This window comes from Gastrolobium bilobum, unplaced genomic scaffold, assembly GCF_033153095.1.
Source record: "Gastrolobium bilobum isolate Gb01-03AN ecotype WA unplaced genomic scaffold, APGP_CSIRO_Gbil_v1 utg367, whole genome shotgun sequence".
NCBI lineage: Eukaryota > Viridiplantae > Streptophyta > Magnoliopsida > Fabales > Fabaceae > Gastrolobium > Gastrolobium bilobum.
The window spans coordinates 201,899-223,549 of NW_026897510.1; the positions used below are offsets into that span (position 1 = coordinate 201,899).

The window sequence follows — 21,651 nt, forward strand, 5'->3', positions numbered from 1 at the left end:
CACATGTCAACACGTGTCAAAACGTAACACATCACCAATCACGTCTAAATTGGGTTTCAATCAAGAGACAATCACGCCTAATTTAGGTAATTTTATTTTTGAAAAACATTCATGAGAAACAAAATATATCAAATGAGATGTCATTGCGTAGATCTCGAAAAGTTATGTGGAATCAAAAAAGAATTACCTGATTTGGATACTCGAGTCAAAAGTTATGGCCTTTAGAAGTTTTATGATTAAATTAATTTTTTTTTGGAAAAAAAAGTGACACGTGTCAACGCCACACGAGAGACGCCCCATTTGGGCGTCTTCCCCTAGGGTGAGACGCCTCAATGAGGCGTCACATGTGACGCCCAAAAAAGGCATCACAGTATGCAATAAATCCGTAATTTTTTCCAAAACTGCAATAAATATATAATTATTTAATTAAATAACATTATTTTAATTTTTTTGCCGTCAATCCACACAGCCACTGCAACCACCATTCATAGCTCTGTTGTTTGCCCACAAAATCGATACCTTCTACAGTAGGTTGGCAAATTTATGGTCCACGGATAATCATACACACAATTGAAGTAGTTTTTGTAGCTATCGTAATAATCATACATAAAATCAAGATAAAGAAAAAAAGAGAAGAAAAGTTATACACAAGGTTCACCCTGATTCACCTTGTTATAGGGCCACATTCGGTAAATTTGTCATCTTTTTCTTCTTACAGCATTGATTATAAGGCATTTAGTTATAAGAGAATACAAATAAGAGGTTATTTATGGGTCCAAGTTTAAATTATTAAATAAAATAATATAATAAAATAACTCGAGACTCACAATAATAGAGAGCTTTATTTACTAAAAGAAAAGAACTTTTTTGATGTTTCAGGAGCACCATACTTCTTTTTAAAAATAGAAAAGACAAGGGTTTGAGAGAGAATTATGAAAAGAACAAGGGATTTAAATAGATATATATATTTTTTCCATTTTGAAAAAAAGACTACCCAATTGTTGGTAATTCTGGAACACTGAAAATTTTCTCATAATAATATGGGTTTTGTAAATGTCATGTAACATGAAAATTGGTACATCATGTTACATAAACATGTTTTTGTAGGACCCACCAAATATTAGAAAAAAAATGAATAAAAAAGCTTACACCAAAAATGATCTGAGAGCATGAGGAAACAAAAATTTCCTCTAAGATGATATTTGTTTTTGCTAATAATATATGGGAGCATTTAATCTCATGTTGTAGGAGATACTCTTCTCATGTCATAGACTCAACATATGGTGGATCCCACCATGTGCTAGAAAATAAAAAATAAATAAATAAAAGACACATTTATCGATGTATCTACAACATAAGATAACTCTCTCCTATTAGAATAATTTACCATAATATATATCTCTACAAGTATAGGTATGCCCCAATAGCCCATCGGGATGACCTCCTAACCCCTTCCACTCACTGGACAACAGGACATAAATAATCATCTAGATATGTTAGCTATGAATTTTACTAATTTGAATGGATGTATTTTACACTACTTAGTTTGAAAGTCTGGTTTTTTGATATTCAAGAATTTGAAATAAAGTAAAAAAAAAATAAAAAAAAAATCAACTGTTCTCTGTGAAAGATCTTTAAATTCCATATACTATTACAGTGTTTGTTAGCATGAGATCCCAAAATTTCAATTACAGAAATTAAGTCTAACAAGATACAAATTAAAATTCTTTCATAGACAACCCACTTGTTGGGTTGCAACTTGCCTTTGCCACGGTAAATTGTTAATGCATATGAAAATTGTGTTAAACTAAAATCATTTATATTGCATAATCTATTAACGATGATAAATTGAAAGCAATCAATTCAAGTGTTTTTAAGATTGTGCAAATGTTTTAAAGATTTTCACCGAAGAATGCAGAAAAGAACATTACGTGTTGGGTGCTTTTCCTTAGCGCATACAGGAATTTTGATGCACATATAAGATAAGATTTGATAGTATAAGATCTGATAGTATAAAGTTTGATTGTATAAGATCTGATTAAATTTTAATATTATCCCGTATTTGGCATGAAATTGTATAAGATAATACATTGTATAAGATAATATCATCATGTGTTTGGTAATGCAATGTATAATACTAAATAAGATTAAAAAAATATTTTTGATAAAAATACTCTCTAATAAAAAATTTATAATTTTTCCAAATATGTCATATGATATTAATTTTTATAAAAATTCATTGATCAATGTGTCCAAAAATATATTAATTCTTATGAAAATAAAAAATCTCCAATATTTTATAAATTAATTTTTATCTTAATTATTAATATTAAAATGATATATTAATTCTTGAGAATTATACGGGTCAACGATGTTAATACATTAACCCCTTATTAGGCCTAATCTCACTCTCTTAGGCTGTATTAAGTTATAAGTTATTTTGATGTATTAAGAGGTTTTGCTGTATAAGTTTATACTATACAATAATCATACCAAACAAGTAAAAATGTCATACCATATAATATAACCTTATATATCATACCCTATACATGTTTCCAGTTTCCACTCGTTAGAGTAAGTTGGATCACAATCCCTTAGATGAAATAATGCCACATCAACATATAATAAAAGTTTGACCATCCTCTCGGAGTGTTCCACACTGCCACATCACCTGTTGTATTTTTCTTAATAATGTAACTAATAGACTTAATTAATAATGTAGCTGCAAAAATTTGAATAAATGGCGAATCTGGTTTGAACTTTGGAGTTCGAATAACTTTTGGTCAGATGTATTAAGTAAAAATTTCGAGAAAAAAAAAAAAAAAAACCCCACTCATTTTAAACAGCGTAACAAAGCAAATGGTATTGCAATTTGTGTCTTTCTACAAAATTGGGTAGTTTATTCGGGTCCTTTTAACAAGGTCAGAGAGTTCATTGTTTACAATTTAACAAAGATAGTTCAATCCAAGATTTAACTTTTCGAAGAGTATCGGAATCATGTTTGAATGTGCGTAAACAAAGCACTAAAAAAGTGGGAGTACAATTAGGCATCAAAAGAAAAAGCTATTCGAGTTTCATATTCCTACTTAGCAACTTTTAGATTTTTCAAAAATAAACCAACTAATTTTTTGTATTGCTTTTTGTTTTTTAAAAAATTATTACACCACAAGCAAGTTAATTTTCCTTTAATCATCTTTTTTTGGGGGTAAATCATTCACTTAACTAACTGGTTCTTTCATCTTTCACATCTCTATATTCTAGCAATTAGTTATCATATTTGTACGTCGCATGGATTGATTGAATTGAATTGAATATTTATGTTTGAGTTTTTATTTAATAAATTAATATTAGTGCATATTTAAGTAATTTTATTTTATTTTAAGAAAATAATTTAGTTAAAATATTTCAAAAAGGAGAGGGTTCTTTTGACTATAGAGTAAAACTTCTCAACCGTTTATGGACGGAAATCAAATGGTTGTCATTTATAATGTAATTAATAATTAATTAATTAGTATAACTTCCTAAATTATAACCGTTAGATGGACGAAAATCAATGGTTAAGTTGAAGTGTAAGACTTATAAGTCTTATTCTGGAGTCAAAATATCCCTCTCTTTTCAAATATATTTTTTGATTAAAAATGTTAAACATTTATAATCTCATTAGTATATTAGAGAGACTAACATTTAAAATCTAATAATTACATGATTCAAATTTTTTTATTTTGAAATAATATTTACATACACTTTTTAATTTTATATACATAATTTATATTAAAAAATCATTATTTTATTTTGAAATGTTAATTGAATTATTTTATAACATAAATTATCTTTATTCTTTATTTTTATTTTAATTGAGTCTGGTCCAATGGTTGTCTTAGTCTTTATTGGTTGATTGAATCTATTGGTCCAATATATGAGTACGAACTTTAGTTAAGATGAGAAAAATAATCATACCTAGGATATTAGAAAAACACACACATATATATATATATACTCTCATCCCCTAAAAGATAAAAAATTATTACTCTTTGGTTCAGCCATTTTAATATTAATAAACCCGTTAATATGTTTGGATTGAAGATTTTTCGAGGCAAGGAGAGCAAAATTTTAATTTTTCAATAATACATTGTTTACAAATATATTTGAAAATTTTCATATTAATATATTATTTACTTTATTTTATTCTAATATATTTTCAAATTAGAGAATTACTTTAGCAGTGTTGTTGGTCAATTATAAACAAGCCTGGGCATTTCCTATGTAAATAAATTTTCATGTGTGATAAAGTTATATGATTTAAGAATTAGGTTAAATGGTCCTTTACAACTAGAGTCGTAAAAATAGGTCAGTCCATCCCATTTGGTCCTAGCTCGTATGAGTTAGGGTTAAAAAGTTCGTAGGACTAAATAAACTTCAATAATAGAGGCTTGCACGGGGCAAAAGCCCTATTGGCTAGGGCTAGTCCACAGACCATTCAAAATTATAATTTTATAATTTCTTTTATCATATTTAATACATTAAAAAAATATTTTAACAAATAAATATTGAACACTTTCTTAACATATTTTATACAAATTATAAATTTTTTATAATTTAACTTTTTAATAAAATAATATTAGTAAACAAATATACAAGTGAAAATGTAAACAAAATTTTAATATAAGTAAAAATTTAGTTACTACTTTTACTAAATTCATTATTAAATAATGTCATCAAATAAAAATTTTCTCACCGAGAGTCATAACAGAATAGAACAATTATAGTGGAAAACTAAAAGTAATGATGAAAAAATTATCTTAATACCAGTATTGAATAACTGCTCTTAGTATGCTATATATTTGAAAGTAAAACTATTGATTTTTTTAACTATTACTGTTACAAAAAAAAAAATAGTTATTATTATCCACAAAATTACTAAAGTGCATTGTATATAATATGTTTCAATACAAATTTGGATGTATAACAAACATGCTTAGATGTCAATAAAACATTTCAATTTTATTGATGTGCAGATGAAAATCTCTGTTAAAATATATCACTGCTGAAAAATTCATTTTTGTTGTAAAATATTATGAATGAACTTTTACATGGTCAATAACACGTGACTCTTTGCTTTTCACGACCTTTGATATATTCTATAACCATCTCACTAATGGTGTGTTGAATTGTAGAATACATTCAAAGGGGTATTGTAAAATATGATGGATGACTTTTCACATGAATTATGGATGACCTTCATATGGTTCATAACATATGACTCTTTATTTTTTTCATGATTTTCATATTTAAAAATGCATCTAGGATACATCCTTATATAAGACTCTTTGCTCATAATTATTCTTATTTTATTCTTTCTTTTATTTATTTTTTCTACGCTTCATTTTTTTTCTTTCATATTTCATTTTCTCTTATATTCTCCATCAAATTCACAACAATTTTTATTTATAAATATTTAAAATTATATAATTTTTAGTTTTTTTTTTTTTGATAAAAGAGGACGGCAACGCCCAAAGAAAACAACAAAAAGATCACAAATAAAGATGTTGCATATCAGACTCGATATGCTCCATCATAGTCTTGGTTCTAATTACATTCCAAAAAGAAATAATACTAGAAGGGGGAGAAGATAGAAACATCAGTTCCTCTGCATTCAGGGAAAAGCCAAGTTTGGCTAGATCATCTGCACAAGCATTAAGCTCTCTTGGTAAAAAATTCAGTTGGTAGCTACCAACTAGATGACCAGCTTCCTTGATACTGTTAATAAGAGAAGAGTGTCGATAGCTCGAGGAAAAGGTCTCTAAACACATCAAAGCCTTCTTTGAGTCACAATTTTGAATAGTGACAATTTTAATAATAAAAAAAAAGTTTGGCTCGCAGGCCTACCTTAACTCAGCTCACTAAATTATAGGGCTTTGAGGTTAGAGCTAAAAAAAGCCCTATCACAAAAAGGTCCTATTGTGTTAAAGCCCAACATAATACTCTACAAGCTGGCCCGCGCTGGCTTTAATCCATTTTGACACTTCTATTTACAATGTAATTTGTAACAATAGGCTTTTAAACTATTTCATCGGAGTATTTGTGCTTTTTGAATACAATCAGTTGATTGGAATAGTCAAGTCTTTCAATATAACTAGTATTAGGAAACCCGGACCGACCCTGTCGGGTCGACCCGGGAACCAGTAAACCGGTCATATAACAGGTCCGGTTGAAGCAACGGACCGCTCATGCATTAGAACTGGTGCGACCCGGTCCGACTTGGCCGGTTTTCATGAAAACCAGTGACCTGGTCGGTTAACTGGTGACCCGACCCGGTCCCAAAAAAAAATCCAATTTATTTTTTCAAAAAAAAAATCATAATGGACATATTTGAATATTTTTTTGCTTATTGACTTACATAAGTTATGTACCTACAACACTAATATTATCTTAATTATGCACTATGCAGAAAATTTTGATTTGATTTATGGGTTTGGTGTTTGTCATTTTAAATGACATAAGTTATGTCATTTTAGGAGAGAGATAAATACAAAAAAACGAAAATCATGGGAGAGAGAAAGTGGGGTTTTTTTAAATTTAAAATTCAAATTTTCTGTGTCTGTATCTCTCTTAAAATGACATAACATTCTGTCATTTAAAATGACAAACATTTTTCCCTTGATTTATAGTTAGAGATGTCATTTTCTGAACTTAAAGCCCCGTATCACGATCATTATATTTTTGTTTGATTTTTTATTGAATAATAATATGTGATTTATTATTTTTTACATTAAAATATTTGAAATTTTTATCATTTCTTTTAGATATTTGAGTATGTTTATACTTTTTTAATATAAATTATAAAATTACATATAATTACTGGGTTATGCGGTTGAACCAGTGACCTAATGACTCAGTACCTCAACCGAATCAATGACCGAGCCGGTTTTAATAACATTGAATAGAGTTGCAAGATGACACTGAGAGTTGCTAAGAAAAAAGAATCCAAAAAAAAACCGATTTACGTTAAAATAAATAATAGTATTGTACATATATACTAGTCTCTTTTTGAAGGATTTACATCTTGTGTTATTGTTTTGTTGATGAGGCATGGATATTTGGCGAGAAAATGTTGCGTTTTCATGGATCCAATATGCATAGCATAGAATCACAATGACTACATTTGAGGGGGAAAAAAAGTATTAGTCAACATCTAGAAGCGACGATTGTGATTCCAAATTTTGGGGAAAACAAACATCCTTAATCGCTATGAAATTGGAGAATGGGATATGGCTTCACGCCAAGATTTCCTCCACAATTGATAATTCTGTTTAGACTATGTTCACTGATGAACACATGTGGAGTTAGTTATAATAATATATTTTGTTTTATAATTCTTTATTTAAAACATAAAAACATTGCTTCTTATGTGGCAATCTGTGCTTTTTATGGGTCAAATCTGTAGCATTATCTTAATAAATTTTTCAATTGGCTGTATATTTGTCTAGTTTATTTCCCTATCATGAAAAATACCTTATAAAAAAAGAAAAGAAATTTTTTTATTTTGTATGGAGAAGAAAACTTAAAAGCAATATTTTTAATTTAATTATAAACTAAATTTTATAATATTCTAAGTCATGGGTAATTTACATATTTGTATTTCTAATTGAGATCATTATTATATTATTTTATAATCACATGAACAATAACGTTGAGTATGTAACAAATGGTAATAGAGGATTAACTGAATTAATTGAAAAAATAAATTATAGAAAGCAATTTATTTCGTATAGGTTTTCAATATATAATAACAATACCTATGAAGCACCGACACTTCAAAAACTCTAACGTGTCGTGTCCGACACTTCTCGATACTCTCGAACACTTCGATACTCCCCAACACTCCAACACGTGTTATAAAAATTCAAAAAAAGGTTCAAAGATTGTGTTGCGTTAAGATTTTAGTTTCAATTATTAGATTCGTTGAATTACGATTACTATTTTATTGAGTTTAATATAAATATTTGGGATATCTTATGTTTTTTTTCAAAATTTATGAATATTATAAGTTTAGATTCATTTTTTTTGTTAAATTATTAGATATTACATACAATATATATTACATAAATTAAAATTTTTATGTAATATCAAAATGTGTCCTAACGTGTCAAAATCTAACATTTTTTAGAATTAACGTGTCGGAGTGTCGTATCATATCGTGTCACGTGTCTCGTATCTGTATCGATGCTACATAGAACAACACAACATACTATTTAAATAAATAAATAAGTCAGATCATAAAACATGAATCAAATATAATATAAATAAATACCCCTAATCAGATAGATGGAGCAAATAATATGAGGTAAGAAATTGAACCTGAATATTAAAAATTTATTGTTTTGTGATATTGATGTGCAAGATGATGCACGAAATGAGGCATGTGCCATCTCATAATATAATATTTAACAAATAAGTAAAGAATAAGTTCGTTCCAAACACATGCTCACTGTCTTGGATATTGCATTGCACCACTATTTATGTATTCAATTACATTGGTTTGTAGGTTAACACAGATGGCAGTCCCCTACACCGTATACCATTTTATATGTAAGGAAGAACAGTAAATACTGAATATTAATGATATTGATAATCTTTTACATGAAATTTTTATTAATGCTTCTCTCGTATACAATTGGCCAATGCACCTGAGAGTAAAACTCCTCATTTCCCATATATATAATAACATAATCATGATTCATTGCATTTATCCTCAAAGCTTCTTTAAAGCCAAATCCGGGCTCAAGGCAACCTGGATCTGCTCCGAATGAAATGCGCTACAAATAGTGAATCCATTATATAAAATAAAAATAAGTATTTTTATTATCAAATATTTTTGTTACAATTCACTACTACTTTAATATAATTATGAATTTTAAGAAATATATTAAAAAAAATTTCTTTCTCTTCAAAAACTTTTCAAATATTATCAGTTAAAAAATAAAATCAAACAGTGATTAAAATAATAATAAATTAATAATAAAAATATTTGATAATAAAAATATCTTATCTCTCTAAAATATTAATGATGTATGACACATCAACCCGAAAAAGATTTTACTTTTACATTTACTTTGGCCAACATTAATCATAAGATTCTTGTTACTAAAGTTATCATCTCACCGTATAATTGTATACTAAGATTCAGTGGCGGAGCTAAGATTTAATTTTAGTGTGGGTTAAAAAATTTGACAAATCTATTAGAAAAAAATTTACTTAAACTTTTCAAAGTAATAGAATTGATGTTGTTTTAACCAATAATAAATATTTATTTAAAATTTAAAATTTAAAATATAATATAAAATTAAATTAGTAAACAAAGTGCAAATTATATATATATATATATATATATATATATGAAACTTTCATGTGATTTTTATGAACATTTTCATGTGATCTTTATGAATATTATTTCATGTGATGTTAATGAAAATTTATTTCATGTGATCTTTGTGAATAAAATTTTTTTATCTTTTATATTTTAATTTTTTTTGGGCCTATAAACTTTAGTTGCAACTTGGTAGGCCTTTCAGGCCATATTAGATTTTTTAATTTTTTATAATAGGTCAGGCTAGACCTATAAATCAAGCCCTTTTTTTTTGGTAAATCTATAAATCAAGTCTTTAATAGGCTAATAGGACAATATAGGCTCTAAATATTTTACAGCTTAGGCTATCAAAGCCAAAGTCTGGCCTAACTTGGCCCATTTATATCCTTAGCCGTGACCTGTAAAAAATATCAAAGTAGAGAAACAACAAACTTCACAGTTAAAAAGAAACATTGAACAATCAGAAACAAATGTCTAAAATCATTTAAATGACATTGGATCCACACAAATCATTTAATCAATGTTTAGATATTTTAAAAAAAATTTAAAAATACAAAAAAACAAAGAAGTTGTTAATGAATTTGTACAATAAATTTTCATACTCCACATATATACATATATCTTCATTGATTTTTTTCTTTAACAGTTTTCACTTATCAATCGCCAAAATTCTCATTCTTGTTGTGAAAGAAAATACAAATAACACCAAAAAACAATTCAATTTCATTATCAATAGCAACTGTAGCTCTACATTAAAATAATTTTTTGTAAAAAATATATAAACGTAAAATAGCACTCCATTTTTTCAAAAGAAATAAAATCAATAAATACAACCATCACAAAAAAAAATTGTAAATATAAAAAAAGAGCATGAATTTCACTCAAGTTAAAAACACCCAATAAACAATTATGGTCAGCAAAGACAGAATTTTTCTTTTTACAAGGTTCAAAAATGTAAATCAATTTTTTTCCCTAACGGATAATATAATTACCAATGCATATTTCAAAAACTTGTATTCACAAAATCTTAAGAAAGGAACAAAACATCATAATAACTGGGTTCAAGTGATGAATTGGAATAAAAAAAAAGATTAGAAAAAAATCTAATTGGAAAGGGATGAAAGAAAAAGACAGAGAAATTAAAAAAAAAAAAAAAAAAAAAACAATCTGTTTTTTGATGCTCCAAATCTTCATCTATTACCACTCTTATAATTTTAGCTCCAAATCTTCGTCTTATAATTTTAGCTAGAACCAACTTACAATTTTAACTAAAACCCAATTATAATTACTTATATAATTATACATAATAAATAAAATTTATTAAAACGTAAAAGTATAACGTGGCTACAGCAACGTTAATGTGGGTTGTTGCATCTTAAGCAACCTTCATCAGAGACAATAGATTTCAACAAAATTAAAAAAATAAATAAATAAAATAATGAACATATTCATACAAGCACATTCCGGGTATTGGAAGTAATATAAGAAAACGGGTGACCCCTCTATTTCCTTTTTTTCTGTTGTCACAAAATAATGAAACAAAACAAAACAACTTGCTAAAACAATGTTGTGAACCCCCCCATGTATGTACAAAGTCAGTTGACAGCAAACTGCCTACTTAGAACCCTAAAATCATGTAGCTTCCTTTTATCATTTTGATACAAAATTGAGTATTCCCCCGCCTTCAAGCATGCATGTTCATGTTGTTGTCTCCATTCACTTCCATATAAAATGTCTGCAGTCTTCCCCCAAAACGTGCACAAAATTGTAAGAACCAACACAAGCATCTGTCCAATGTTCTTGAATGTAGTCGTATAGGATTATCAACATTGCATTCTGCTCCCTCTTCCAAGGCTGTCTGTGTATACTGTGTGGCTCATACCACTCCCCCGAAGGTCCCATTATTCTGGTCGAGAGAGCTTTCAATGGTTGGAGATCACATAATGAGGAAATCAAAATAAGCCCATGAATCTCCTTCCCCCAAGATGATGATGCACGAGAAGAATCTGCAGATAAGCAGCAATGGCTAAATGTCTCTCTTTCCCATGGTTCCAGTTGAGCTCTGCTTCTTCTGTATGCCATGTTGCCAGGCATCTCTGGATTTATCACCCACATTATCAAAATCATCCAAGGAATTCTCCATTGAATACCTTGATGGACGATGATTCCCATTTTTTGAGCTTACTGGAGCACCCATCTTTTCATCATCTTCAGATGGTGGTACTCCCAACCTGGATTCCATATGATTGTCCATTGATCTATATCTTGGTCCAGTTGATCTCACGCCCCTCATATTGGAGGGAACCTTACCAGGCAATGGTGTGTAAACAGGTCCTTTGGACACCAGAAAGTCCTTAGGAAGAGAGTCCATTTCCATATAGCAATTTCGGGATTTTGCATCACCAATCAACGCAGCCCAATCATCAGATTGCACCAGAGCATTCGCATTTCCCATGATCTGTCAATGATAACAAACTATTAATACCAACCAAAATAAACACTTATAATTAAAAATGCATTCGAAAGTGATTCATACCCAAAGGGCCCTTCTTGCACGCGTAAGGGCAACATTCATTCTTCGTATATCTGCAACAAAGCCAACCCCATGACTGGATGCACGCACACAAGACATTATAATGACATCCCGTTCTTGACCTTGGAAAGCATCAACTGTATTGATATATAAATCTTTCCCTTCTTCAGAGTTTAAGACCTCCTCAAACTCACGTTGGAGGCACTTCAACTGCAGCTTGTAAGGAGTAATTATGCCAACAGTAATCTTTCCCAGTCCCAAGGATTTCAATGTTTTCTGAATATGCTCATATAATCGGAGACAAAATTGTGCTTCATGTATATTTTGATAGGAGACTGATCCACCTCTGTGAGACTCCCGTCCATGTCTGATATCATAGAATATATAAGGTCTAAGTAAAGGGTCCTTGTAGTAAGCTTCATCAGGCAATTTAAGCACACTTTCACTATCAGTGAGGCGCCCCTGATAAAAGTATCTAGAAGGAAAATCCCGAATTTCGGGATGCATTCTATACTGCACAGACAACAACATCGTCGGGCATCCTGCTTGTTGGAACCTTTCAAAAAGACTCCTACTGTACATCAATGTTCCAGCAGCCTTGCTGATAACTGTAGCAGGAAGCTGCTGAGGATCTCCAACAAGAACACATCGTGCTGCACCAAGAGAGAGGGGAGGCAGAATTGCCACCTCACTGGCTTGGGCTGCCTCGTCAATGACCACCATATCAAAACCATGGGAAAGTCGAGAGAACAACTTGCGACCACTGCTAGAAACTGTAGTAAAAACTATCTCAGCTTCATTGGCAAAACTGGCCTCCAAATTAGCACGGGCCTCTTCCAAATTGAAACCGCTACCAGGTCGGAACCTACTTTCCAAAAGGGCAAGTCGAGACATCTCAACCAGAATCTTATCCCTTCCTTCAACCACAGCTGCAAGGTTCTGTAGCAAGGCATCCCGGTTCTGATCTCGGGCCATGAGATAGTCAGGGTCAACACCAACAGATCCTTGGGAACGAACAGCAGCAGCAGCAACATTTAGTTCCCTATGAAGATGATGTAATTGCTGATTCAACTGTGCCTCGCGAGTCTTTAACTGGTGCATCCATCCCACAACTTCTTCCCGACTCTTGACCAGAAGCTGCTCAGTTCTCCGCTCGACAGAAACTGCTTGGGCGGCACGTGTCTGAGAATCAACCCCAACTCGAGCAACATCAGGTCTATATACTTTCATCTCTCCATCAATAAACCCACGATCAAGGACACGGGCAAGAAGCTCATCAGTGGCAGCATTAGAAGGAGCACAAACTAACATTCTAGGTTTTGGGACCAGTTTAGGCAAAGTTCGCAAGAGATTCTGGTCCATGTTTTGAAGAACTTCATCAATAGATCCAGTGGGGGCATTCTCTGAATTGATCTCATTAGCTTGCTTGTAGCTTTCAGGAGCTACATGCTTAAGCAAAGAGGTATAGTAGTGCTGATATTGTACAAGGTGAATGACATTCAACATTCCCCATACCGTATGTGTCTTTCCAGTTCCAGGAGGTCCTTGAACAAGGGTAAAAGGCCAAGGATCTTGCCTTTTTGTTGTCCCACTACTTGTACCAGCAGCTGTATGCATAGCTGCCCACTGGATTGCTGCCAACTGGGGTTCATTGAAGGTCCTACGCAGATGCTCAACAAAATTCTGCGTGAAGCATTCAGGCATGGCCGGGGTCTGTTGCTCATATTTAGGGAAGTGTTCGGGACTAGGCTGAAGGATTGCAGTTTGCATCTGTAAAGTGAGAAATCAGTCAGAACTGCAGAATCACAACACTATCAGATATCAGAATAAGATTCAGCATTTACCTGTATATTTAAGCGACGAAATGCATGTAGAGCAATATACTCTCTCTGTGTGGTAGCAAGAGAACCAAGCACTGTGAGATACCAGATGCTTCCAGTTTGAAGTTTTCTTACTATATGATCATCATCAACCCTGCAGGAAAGAACAATCTTATCTGAGTATAACTATCAATCCATAGTTAGTACATATCAACACAAAACAATTGAAGGGACCTTCAAATGGAAAAATTTGAACAAGCACTTGCCTGCTAGGATCATACGAGTCCCCAACATAGTAATGGAGAATTGCACCAGGAGGATCACGGGTATCAATAGGAATATGTCGCCTAACTGTACCCACCACACGTCCAGTGATTTCAGATTCCCCATCCTCCTGAGCTAAGGATGAACTGTTCTGCTTGGATCTGACTGCTTGACATAATGAAACTGTCAACACGATTGGACTACCCAAAAAAATTATTAGAGCAAATATTGAGGAATCATGAACTGGATATTAGACAACAAACCTGATCCAGGCCTAGGGGACGAAAGGATTGCAACATCGCCCTCCTTAAACGACCATTTGAACTCATGTACTGGAAGAACTTTCACATCATACCAACCTAAGAAAGAGACTCAAACAAATTAAGCCCACAAATTAACAAAAACAAAAACAAATAATTAATCAATATACTGATATAGAAACAAACTGTAGAATCATGTGTTCGTTGAAATTGTAGGGACAATGCAAGAAATACAATCCTTAAAGTAAAGCTGCGTACAAAAAGATTACAAGCACAAGAAGAGAAAATTAATTCCATGACTCAGGAGAACAAAGTTTCCAGCATACAGATGAAGTTTCAGTTAATATCAAGAGGTAGCAATCAATATCACAGTCAGATTGTTGACCAAAAAAAAAAAAATGTCAATCTAACATAAAACAAGGAGTGAAAGGCATAAGAGCACCTCTTTCTCTTGACTCATTTGCTTTCACTCGCACCATAATATGAGTATCCCTTGACACTGTTTCTGTTGATTCTTCCCAGGTACTGTAAAGTTGAGCCCGGCATTCCTCAAAAAGCAAAGGCTCAAATACTCTAACATACTCTTCCAATGATTCAAATCGTCCAGGAACACATTGTAGCTCAGTCTCCTCTGAATTACAGGATAACCAATTAGTTACCAATAAGATTAAATGAAAAACAAATAAACTTCAAAAGGAACTAAAGGATATATCCCACCAACTCCATATCTAAAGCGGCAAATAACCAAAGTAATCATCAACTAATTTATTAGCAGGAAGTGCATTTAAACTTACATATGCCAGTATAACCAACAAATATTAGGAGCCAGCTATACGAAACCATGATTAATACAAGTTAGAATTCTATAAATGGATAATAGTTGTTGAACTTAGTGTTAAAAAGTAAAATGATGGTCAAATAATCATTAATATCCGCTTAGACAATCTAAAACTATGGCTTACAAAATTTTAAGATGACATAAATATTTTGCACTCAAAACATGCATTCATAAAAGCCAAATCTCATAAAACAAATTTCACATATTGAATAAAATAAGCAATTAGGATAAAAACATGGAGAAAGAGGACAGATAATAGTGAATATACTGAATTCAAGTAAAGCTCCAGGTTGCCCTTCCGCCTGTTATCTTTCCTTCTTTCTCAAGAAAAAAGCCAACTTGAGAACCATAACACAAAAGAGGCATATGATGGTGACTGGATTACATAAAGAATTCATGTAAACCACTGGAAGCTATCAAATCAATATCAAATTTCATTCCAAAAACAACTGTCATCACCTTTGCATGTCTCTCCAGTGTTATGACTCTCACAGTGTGATAACTGGAGGAAGGGAGCAACAAGATGAGAAATCAGAAACAACTTAAGTGCAAATTCAAATCCAAAGAGATCATAAAGCTTATCAATAACAGTATATATTTGCAGTAGTAGTAAAAATACAATTACTTGATACCTGGGTGATGCCAAAACTTTTCACTGGTCACCTCTCTTATAAGGCGTTCAACAGAAGAGTCCTGGGACTGGATGCTGACAGAAGTCTGCTTCTTGTTGGAAAGATGTTTCTTGTTTCCCAACTTGACATCATTGGAGCTTTGACCACTCTGTCCCAACTTCCTATTAGGAATCAGTGCATTCTTCTGCTGCCTCAAATCTGTTGGTTGTTTCCATGAACCCTGTCTTGGAATAGGTGGTAAATTGACCTCTGTAGGAGGAGGTTCTGTCTCACTGTTTAGCCTCCTAGACCTGCCAAGTAGCCCAGAATTATCACCATTACAATCTGATTTAGGTTCATGTGCTTCAGCTTGGGTTCCACCTTCACCAAAAGATGTGTCAACCAGTTTCTGATCCTTAGCTATTCCAACACGCTCAACTTGGGGAGGAACAGTACGAACTTCCTTCACAGTACGACTAATAACAGGTGATGCAAAAGTCTGCCTTCTAGGAGTTGAGGTCTTAATAGGACCTGCCTGCTTGACATCTTCCAGGTTAAGAAACATGGTCTGTCTATTACGTTTCTTTCCCAACATTTCCTCTTTACGTTGGTCAATCTTCCTCTTCCCAAGATTATTCGCACACCTAAGTGCATGACTTGCTTCAATACCTTTGACTTCTTTTTGCTTGGGAGCTAAACTGGGTTCCTCCTGTGCATCAATAGAAGCTTCACTTTTTATATTGCTTTCAGAATTTGGGATACTATTGCTTTTCTGTTCACTAGAATTTGATTCTAGACCTATAGAAGCACGGCTATTCTTTTCATCATTTATATTATCAGAACTCTTAATAGTGCTAGACTTACTGTCATAGGCCACTGCAACACTCCCATCCACCATTCCAGATGTCGTCTGCTCTTCCGATGCTTGACTACGTTGTAGCAAATTATTAGCTCCATTGACATCAGTAAAACCCTCCTCATCAGACCATTCCCCTTCTTCCCTCTCCACAAATTGAGCATTTGCGGAACTTAATATCCGTGAATCCATAACTTTCCCATCCTCATCTTTACTTGAATTAGTGGTAGCCTTTGTATCCTGACGTCCAGCTCTCTTCAATTCAGTATCCGCTTCAGGGGCAGGAGTGGATTTAGACCGAACAAAAGGTTGAAATCCAGAGACAGATGAGGCATGTGAAAAAGCATGATTATTTATTATTCCTTGGGCAGAAACAGTAGTGGATGCTACAAATAAGTCGGAAGCATGGGATTGGGTACTTGTTGATGGGTGTGTCTTTTGGGGCTGGAGGCCAAAAATACCATCCCTCTCATCATTATCCTCTGCAGGTGGCTCATTGAGATCAAATAATGGCCTTCCTCGAGAACCCATCTCATATGCATACGGATACAAGCTAAATTCTGAATAAAACGTTGAACAGACACGTTGTTTCTATTCTTTTTAAGAGACAATATCCATGACATGCCCACAATAATGGAAGGCAGTGGATCTGCAAGCCAAACACACAAAAAAAGGTCTATAAATGCTTTAAGCAGAGGGCAGGTACGAATTATAAGAAACAATGTGCCCCCAGAAGATGACAGCAATTATAATAACAAACAGAAGGAAATTCACAATTCCCCGATCTTTACTGGTAAGGATGATATATTGTTCACAGCGTTTATAAATTGACAATCATAATTAAACAAATATAAAAAAATTGAAACAAAATACAAGATAGAGTGGGAAACCCTTGATAGAAAATCAAAACCTAACAGCAGAAACAACTTGATAACACCACTAATACTAAGACTTCAAGCAAGCTTCCAATGCTCATTAAACACCAATCCCCTCCTTCTCACACAACCCCACCAACAAAAAGAGTTCCGTTCAACAATCGGAGAACAAGGGGCAGAACCCAATCCCAAACAGACCAATAAGATACAGACACAGCACAAGCACAAAACAGCCCTCAACTCGCATCTTCCTGGATAAAAAAACCACTAAATTTTCCCAAACCCCAAAAACAAAACACTAAACATTCAACCATAAAACTCCACCCCAGTGACCCCAACCAACATATCTAGGGTTTCAATAATCAAGCAGTCACTCACTACCTTTACCAACAACCCCTTCTACCAAGATTCCAAATTCCCACAACCAGCACACACCCTTCACCAAGATCTTATCTTTACACACACCCCGCGTTGAGAGAGATCAAACCAACCAGTTGCTCATTCACCCAATCGAAAAACCACCAAGAAAATAATGCACAAAGCTAAATAGTCAACCCCTTCCTCATTCACTATCATTCCATCTACCATTATTCAACCATTAATACTGATTTCTCTATCCAGATTTCCATCACTGAAGAAATTATCAAGAAACCCCCAAAAAAAATTTAAAAAAAAAAGTGAAAAAGAAAAATATTAAATTGAAAAATTAAAATAGTCTTAGAGAGAGAGAGAGAGAGAATTTACCTCTTCTCACTCCGCACAGAGGGGATTATGGAGAGAGAAAGAGACAGATATAGAGAGAGAAAGAGAGAAGAAAATCGCTCTATACGTGCAAGTTAGAGATATAGAGAGAGAGAGATGCAATATGCAATTTGATGAGGAGAAGAGAGGATGTGGTGACGGGATTTTATAGGAAAATATCGATCCCATCTCGCCGGCCGGAGTTTTCACCGGCCACCGTTAAGTGATTTCCGTCCAAGGCTAATCTCGGCATTTTAAAAATTTATTTATTTCAGGGGTCAAAGTCGTAAATTTCTTATGCCGCCAGGGGTAATCTCGTAAGTGAAGTTTTTTTTTTTGGGGAGTATAAATACCTAGAGAAATTGACCCACGGCTGTGGGCGGTGGCTTTTGGCCACCACGCTATCGGAATCGATCAAACTAGTAAAAATTGCAATTGCAAAATTTCTCCCCAAAAGGGAATTCCATATTTCTCCTAGTAAATACTTTAGCTTTTTATTTTATTTTTCTTCCTAGACGTTTTTTTTTGTTATATAATTTTTGTATAAGATATTATTACTATCAATGTTATTACTATGTCTAAACTATTAATTTTCGTCAATTAACGATTATCATTTATTACGAATTAATAATTAATTAATGAATTTAATTTGTAAAAATAATAACTGTTGATGGAAGAAAATTAACGATTAAAATATGATAGTAACCTTATTTAGTAGTAATAATATCTTATCCCATATATTTTTAAAGATAGATTATTCTACCTATTTTTTTATATTTACTTACTTTACCTACCGACTACCATTTATCAACATCATTATATCATAATTTTGAAAGGAAAGAAATAATAAAAGTCAGATGAGATTTTGATATAAAGTAATAGGAAATATAGACATGAAAAAAATAAGTAAAATAACGTATCGAATATTTTTAAAAGGAAAATTATAAAAAAGAAAATTCATTAAAACATATACATTTAGATAAAACATTATTTTTGTGTAAAACATGATTATTTTTATTATAAATCTTTATTAATATTTTGGCTTTAACATTTCTAAAGTGAATGTAAATCAATTATCTACATTCGCTCCCAAAAAGATATTGTTTTGGGTTGAAAAATTAAAAAATAATAATAAAAAATACTATTATAACCCTGAAATAAATTATAATTACAAAAATACATTGATTTCTACCTTAAAACGACGACGTTTTGGGTTCAATGTAAATAAGTTATCTACATTGACTTTAGAAAAAGTGAACCTTAATATTTCATGTTATTATTTTTTTATGAACATTCCTTTTTCAATGGTATTAAATGAGATTCAGATAACTGTATACAACAGCACCGATCATGTTTAGGAAGTTTGTTAGTATATTTTTGTTTTATTGTTAGAGTATCGGTATTTGTTAGAAATTAATGGTCAATTTAGAAAACAAAATGATCAAATTAATTATTTTTTAATAAAAAATTCAAATGTTACAATTTTTAAAGATAATATTCAATTTATTACGTTGAGTTTCATATCTTGATCATGCGGGACAGTTATCTTGTCTATTTAAATAACTATGGTTAATTTCCCAAGGGTCCTGCCGTGCAAAAATAATTTAGTTTTACTGTGGTTAATTTTTATTCAAAAGTAAATCTCTTACCATATAAGATTGTGACACGTAGCACTCCAGTCTTGCATGGGAATAAATCTTTGGTACTACTGCTATACCTAGATTCAGTACATGTTAGAGGAAAGAAAAAAAATTTGACGGAAAAAAAATAAAATTAACTGACATGTAATATTTTTATTGGTAGGATGCACTGAATCTTCAGTAGAACAGTAATAGTAAATATTTATTCCTTGCACGCATAGAACGGGATTTTCAAAGCATTACATTGGTACTGTCTTTAAAAATTATATTATTTAAAAGAAAATTAAAAAAATGAATTAGTTTGGTCATTTTGCCAAATTACGTGCCTAGTTTATTTAAATTATGAAATATAAGAATTTATTTTTTATTCATGTTTCAATTATATAAAGAGGTTTCTTATTTTATTATCATTTTTTACTTTTAAAATAAATCACAGGATTTCCTAAAACTTATTATTAATTACTGATTTAACTATTTATAGAAGGATATATTTATACATATATGTATTACTCACTTAAATATTTAAAATAAATATAAAAAAGTTAAAACTATAAATACTTATTACTTTCTCATTAATTTTCTTTATAATTATAATCATAAAAATTAATGATTCAATGGCAAGTATTAGCCAAAGGTAACAATAAAAATAGCATACATAATTTTACCAAAAAATAATAATAACATACATAAGACTCAAATATATATCATGGACTTTTATTTCCTTTTAATTTATCAGAATTTTTTTTTACAATAACGGGACTGATATTTTAAAGATTATTAATTAACAAACAAAATGAAAACAATACTTAGTTTTTTCTAGTAATTGGGAAAATGAGGAATAGCATTTTTTGTGTACATTAGTTGGTTCATGTTTCTACTTATCGTTACTTTATTTTTATTGTTATTTTTTTATAAATACTTATCGGGAAAGTATTTCTCCAGTTACTAGAGATAAAGTTATTTTCAGTAAGCTCAAAATGATGTAATTTTGGGGTTATAATATTAAAATCTTATAATAATAAAAATTAATATAATCCTGTAATATATTATAATTACAAGAAATTTTTGTCCCAAAATAATGTTGCTTTAAATTCATTAGAGATAACTTATCTTTCTTGATAGGAGAAATCATTTGCTTATACTTATCGCTACTTTCTTTATTTTGGTATGGAATAATGGACTTGTCGTTACTTTTAACAAAAGGTTAACATAGTTTATTTTACTTCTTTCTATTTCATGATAAAAAAACAGCATTTCGTTGTCACAAAACAACAAACTCAGTTATTAATCAAATATATATATCATCATTACACTGAAAAAGCACATTTGTTTATTTTAAAGTTATAGTATTATATATTTGGAAGAATATGCTTATTATAGTAAAAACCTTACCCCGGATAAATAAAAAATGCATAATGAATTCGTTTGTAATTATATCATTTTTCAAAACAAAAAAAAATGTAGAAAAAAAACAAAAAACCAAACAAGAATAGTAGCAGTTGGAAGGATGAAGATTAAAAAAAAGTTGGGTCCATTTGTTAAAAGACAATTAAAGTGTTATTGGCACAAAATGGCACGGGAGTCATGGATGTTGAAAGCAATCAATTAAGTTGCCTAAGGTGGTACAAATGTTTTTAAGATTTTTACCTAATAATGGAGAAAGAACATTATGTGTTGGGTGCTTATGCTATTTTTGTTTAGGTTTTGTGCACACGTTTTTATCTCATTAGAGTTAGTTGGTGGATCAAAATCCCCTACATGAAATAATGCCACATCAGCATGGAATATAAAGTTTGACAATCGGGTGTGCCACTTCACTTCATTTTATTTTTCTTAATTGCATTGG

At 31.5% G+C, this 21,651-nt stretch overlaps 1 protein-coding gene across 2 annotated transcripts; it reads right to left on the reverse strand.

Annotated features, from left to right (window-relative positions):
* Window positions 1-10,872: 10,872 nt before the first annotated feature.
* Window positions 10,873-18,287, reverse strand: LOC133307507 (uncharacterized ATP-dependent helicase C29A10.10c-like). Of its 2 annotated transcripts, none has more exons than XM_061508013.1 (8): window positions 18,169-18,287; window positions 15,715-17,198; window positions 14,687-14,875; window positions 14,248-14,343; window positions 13,987-14,149; window positions 13,745-13,874; window positions 11,904-13,670; window positions 10,873-11,825 (listed from the first exon to the last, which is right to left on the reverse strand). In XM_061508013.1, exons 2-8 carry the CDS (start codon window positions 17,078-17,080, stop codon window positions 11,394-11,396), a joined length of 4,143 nt encoding a protein of 1,380 aa, XP_061363997.1. In that variant the 5' UTR covers window positions 17,081-17,198; window positions 18,169-18,287; the 3' UTR covers window positions 10,873-11,393. The 2 variants fall into 2 exon arrangements, with proteins under 2 accessions (XP_061363997.1, XP_061363998.1); XM_061508014.1 differs by lacking the exon at window positions 18,169-18,287 and having other exon boundaries at window positions 15,715-16,402; window positions 16,558-16,851.
* Window positions 18,288-21,651: the final 3,364 nt, after the last annotated feature.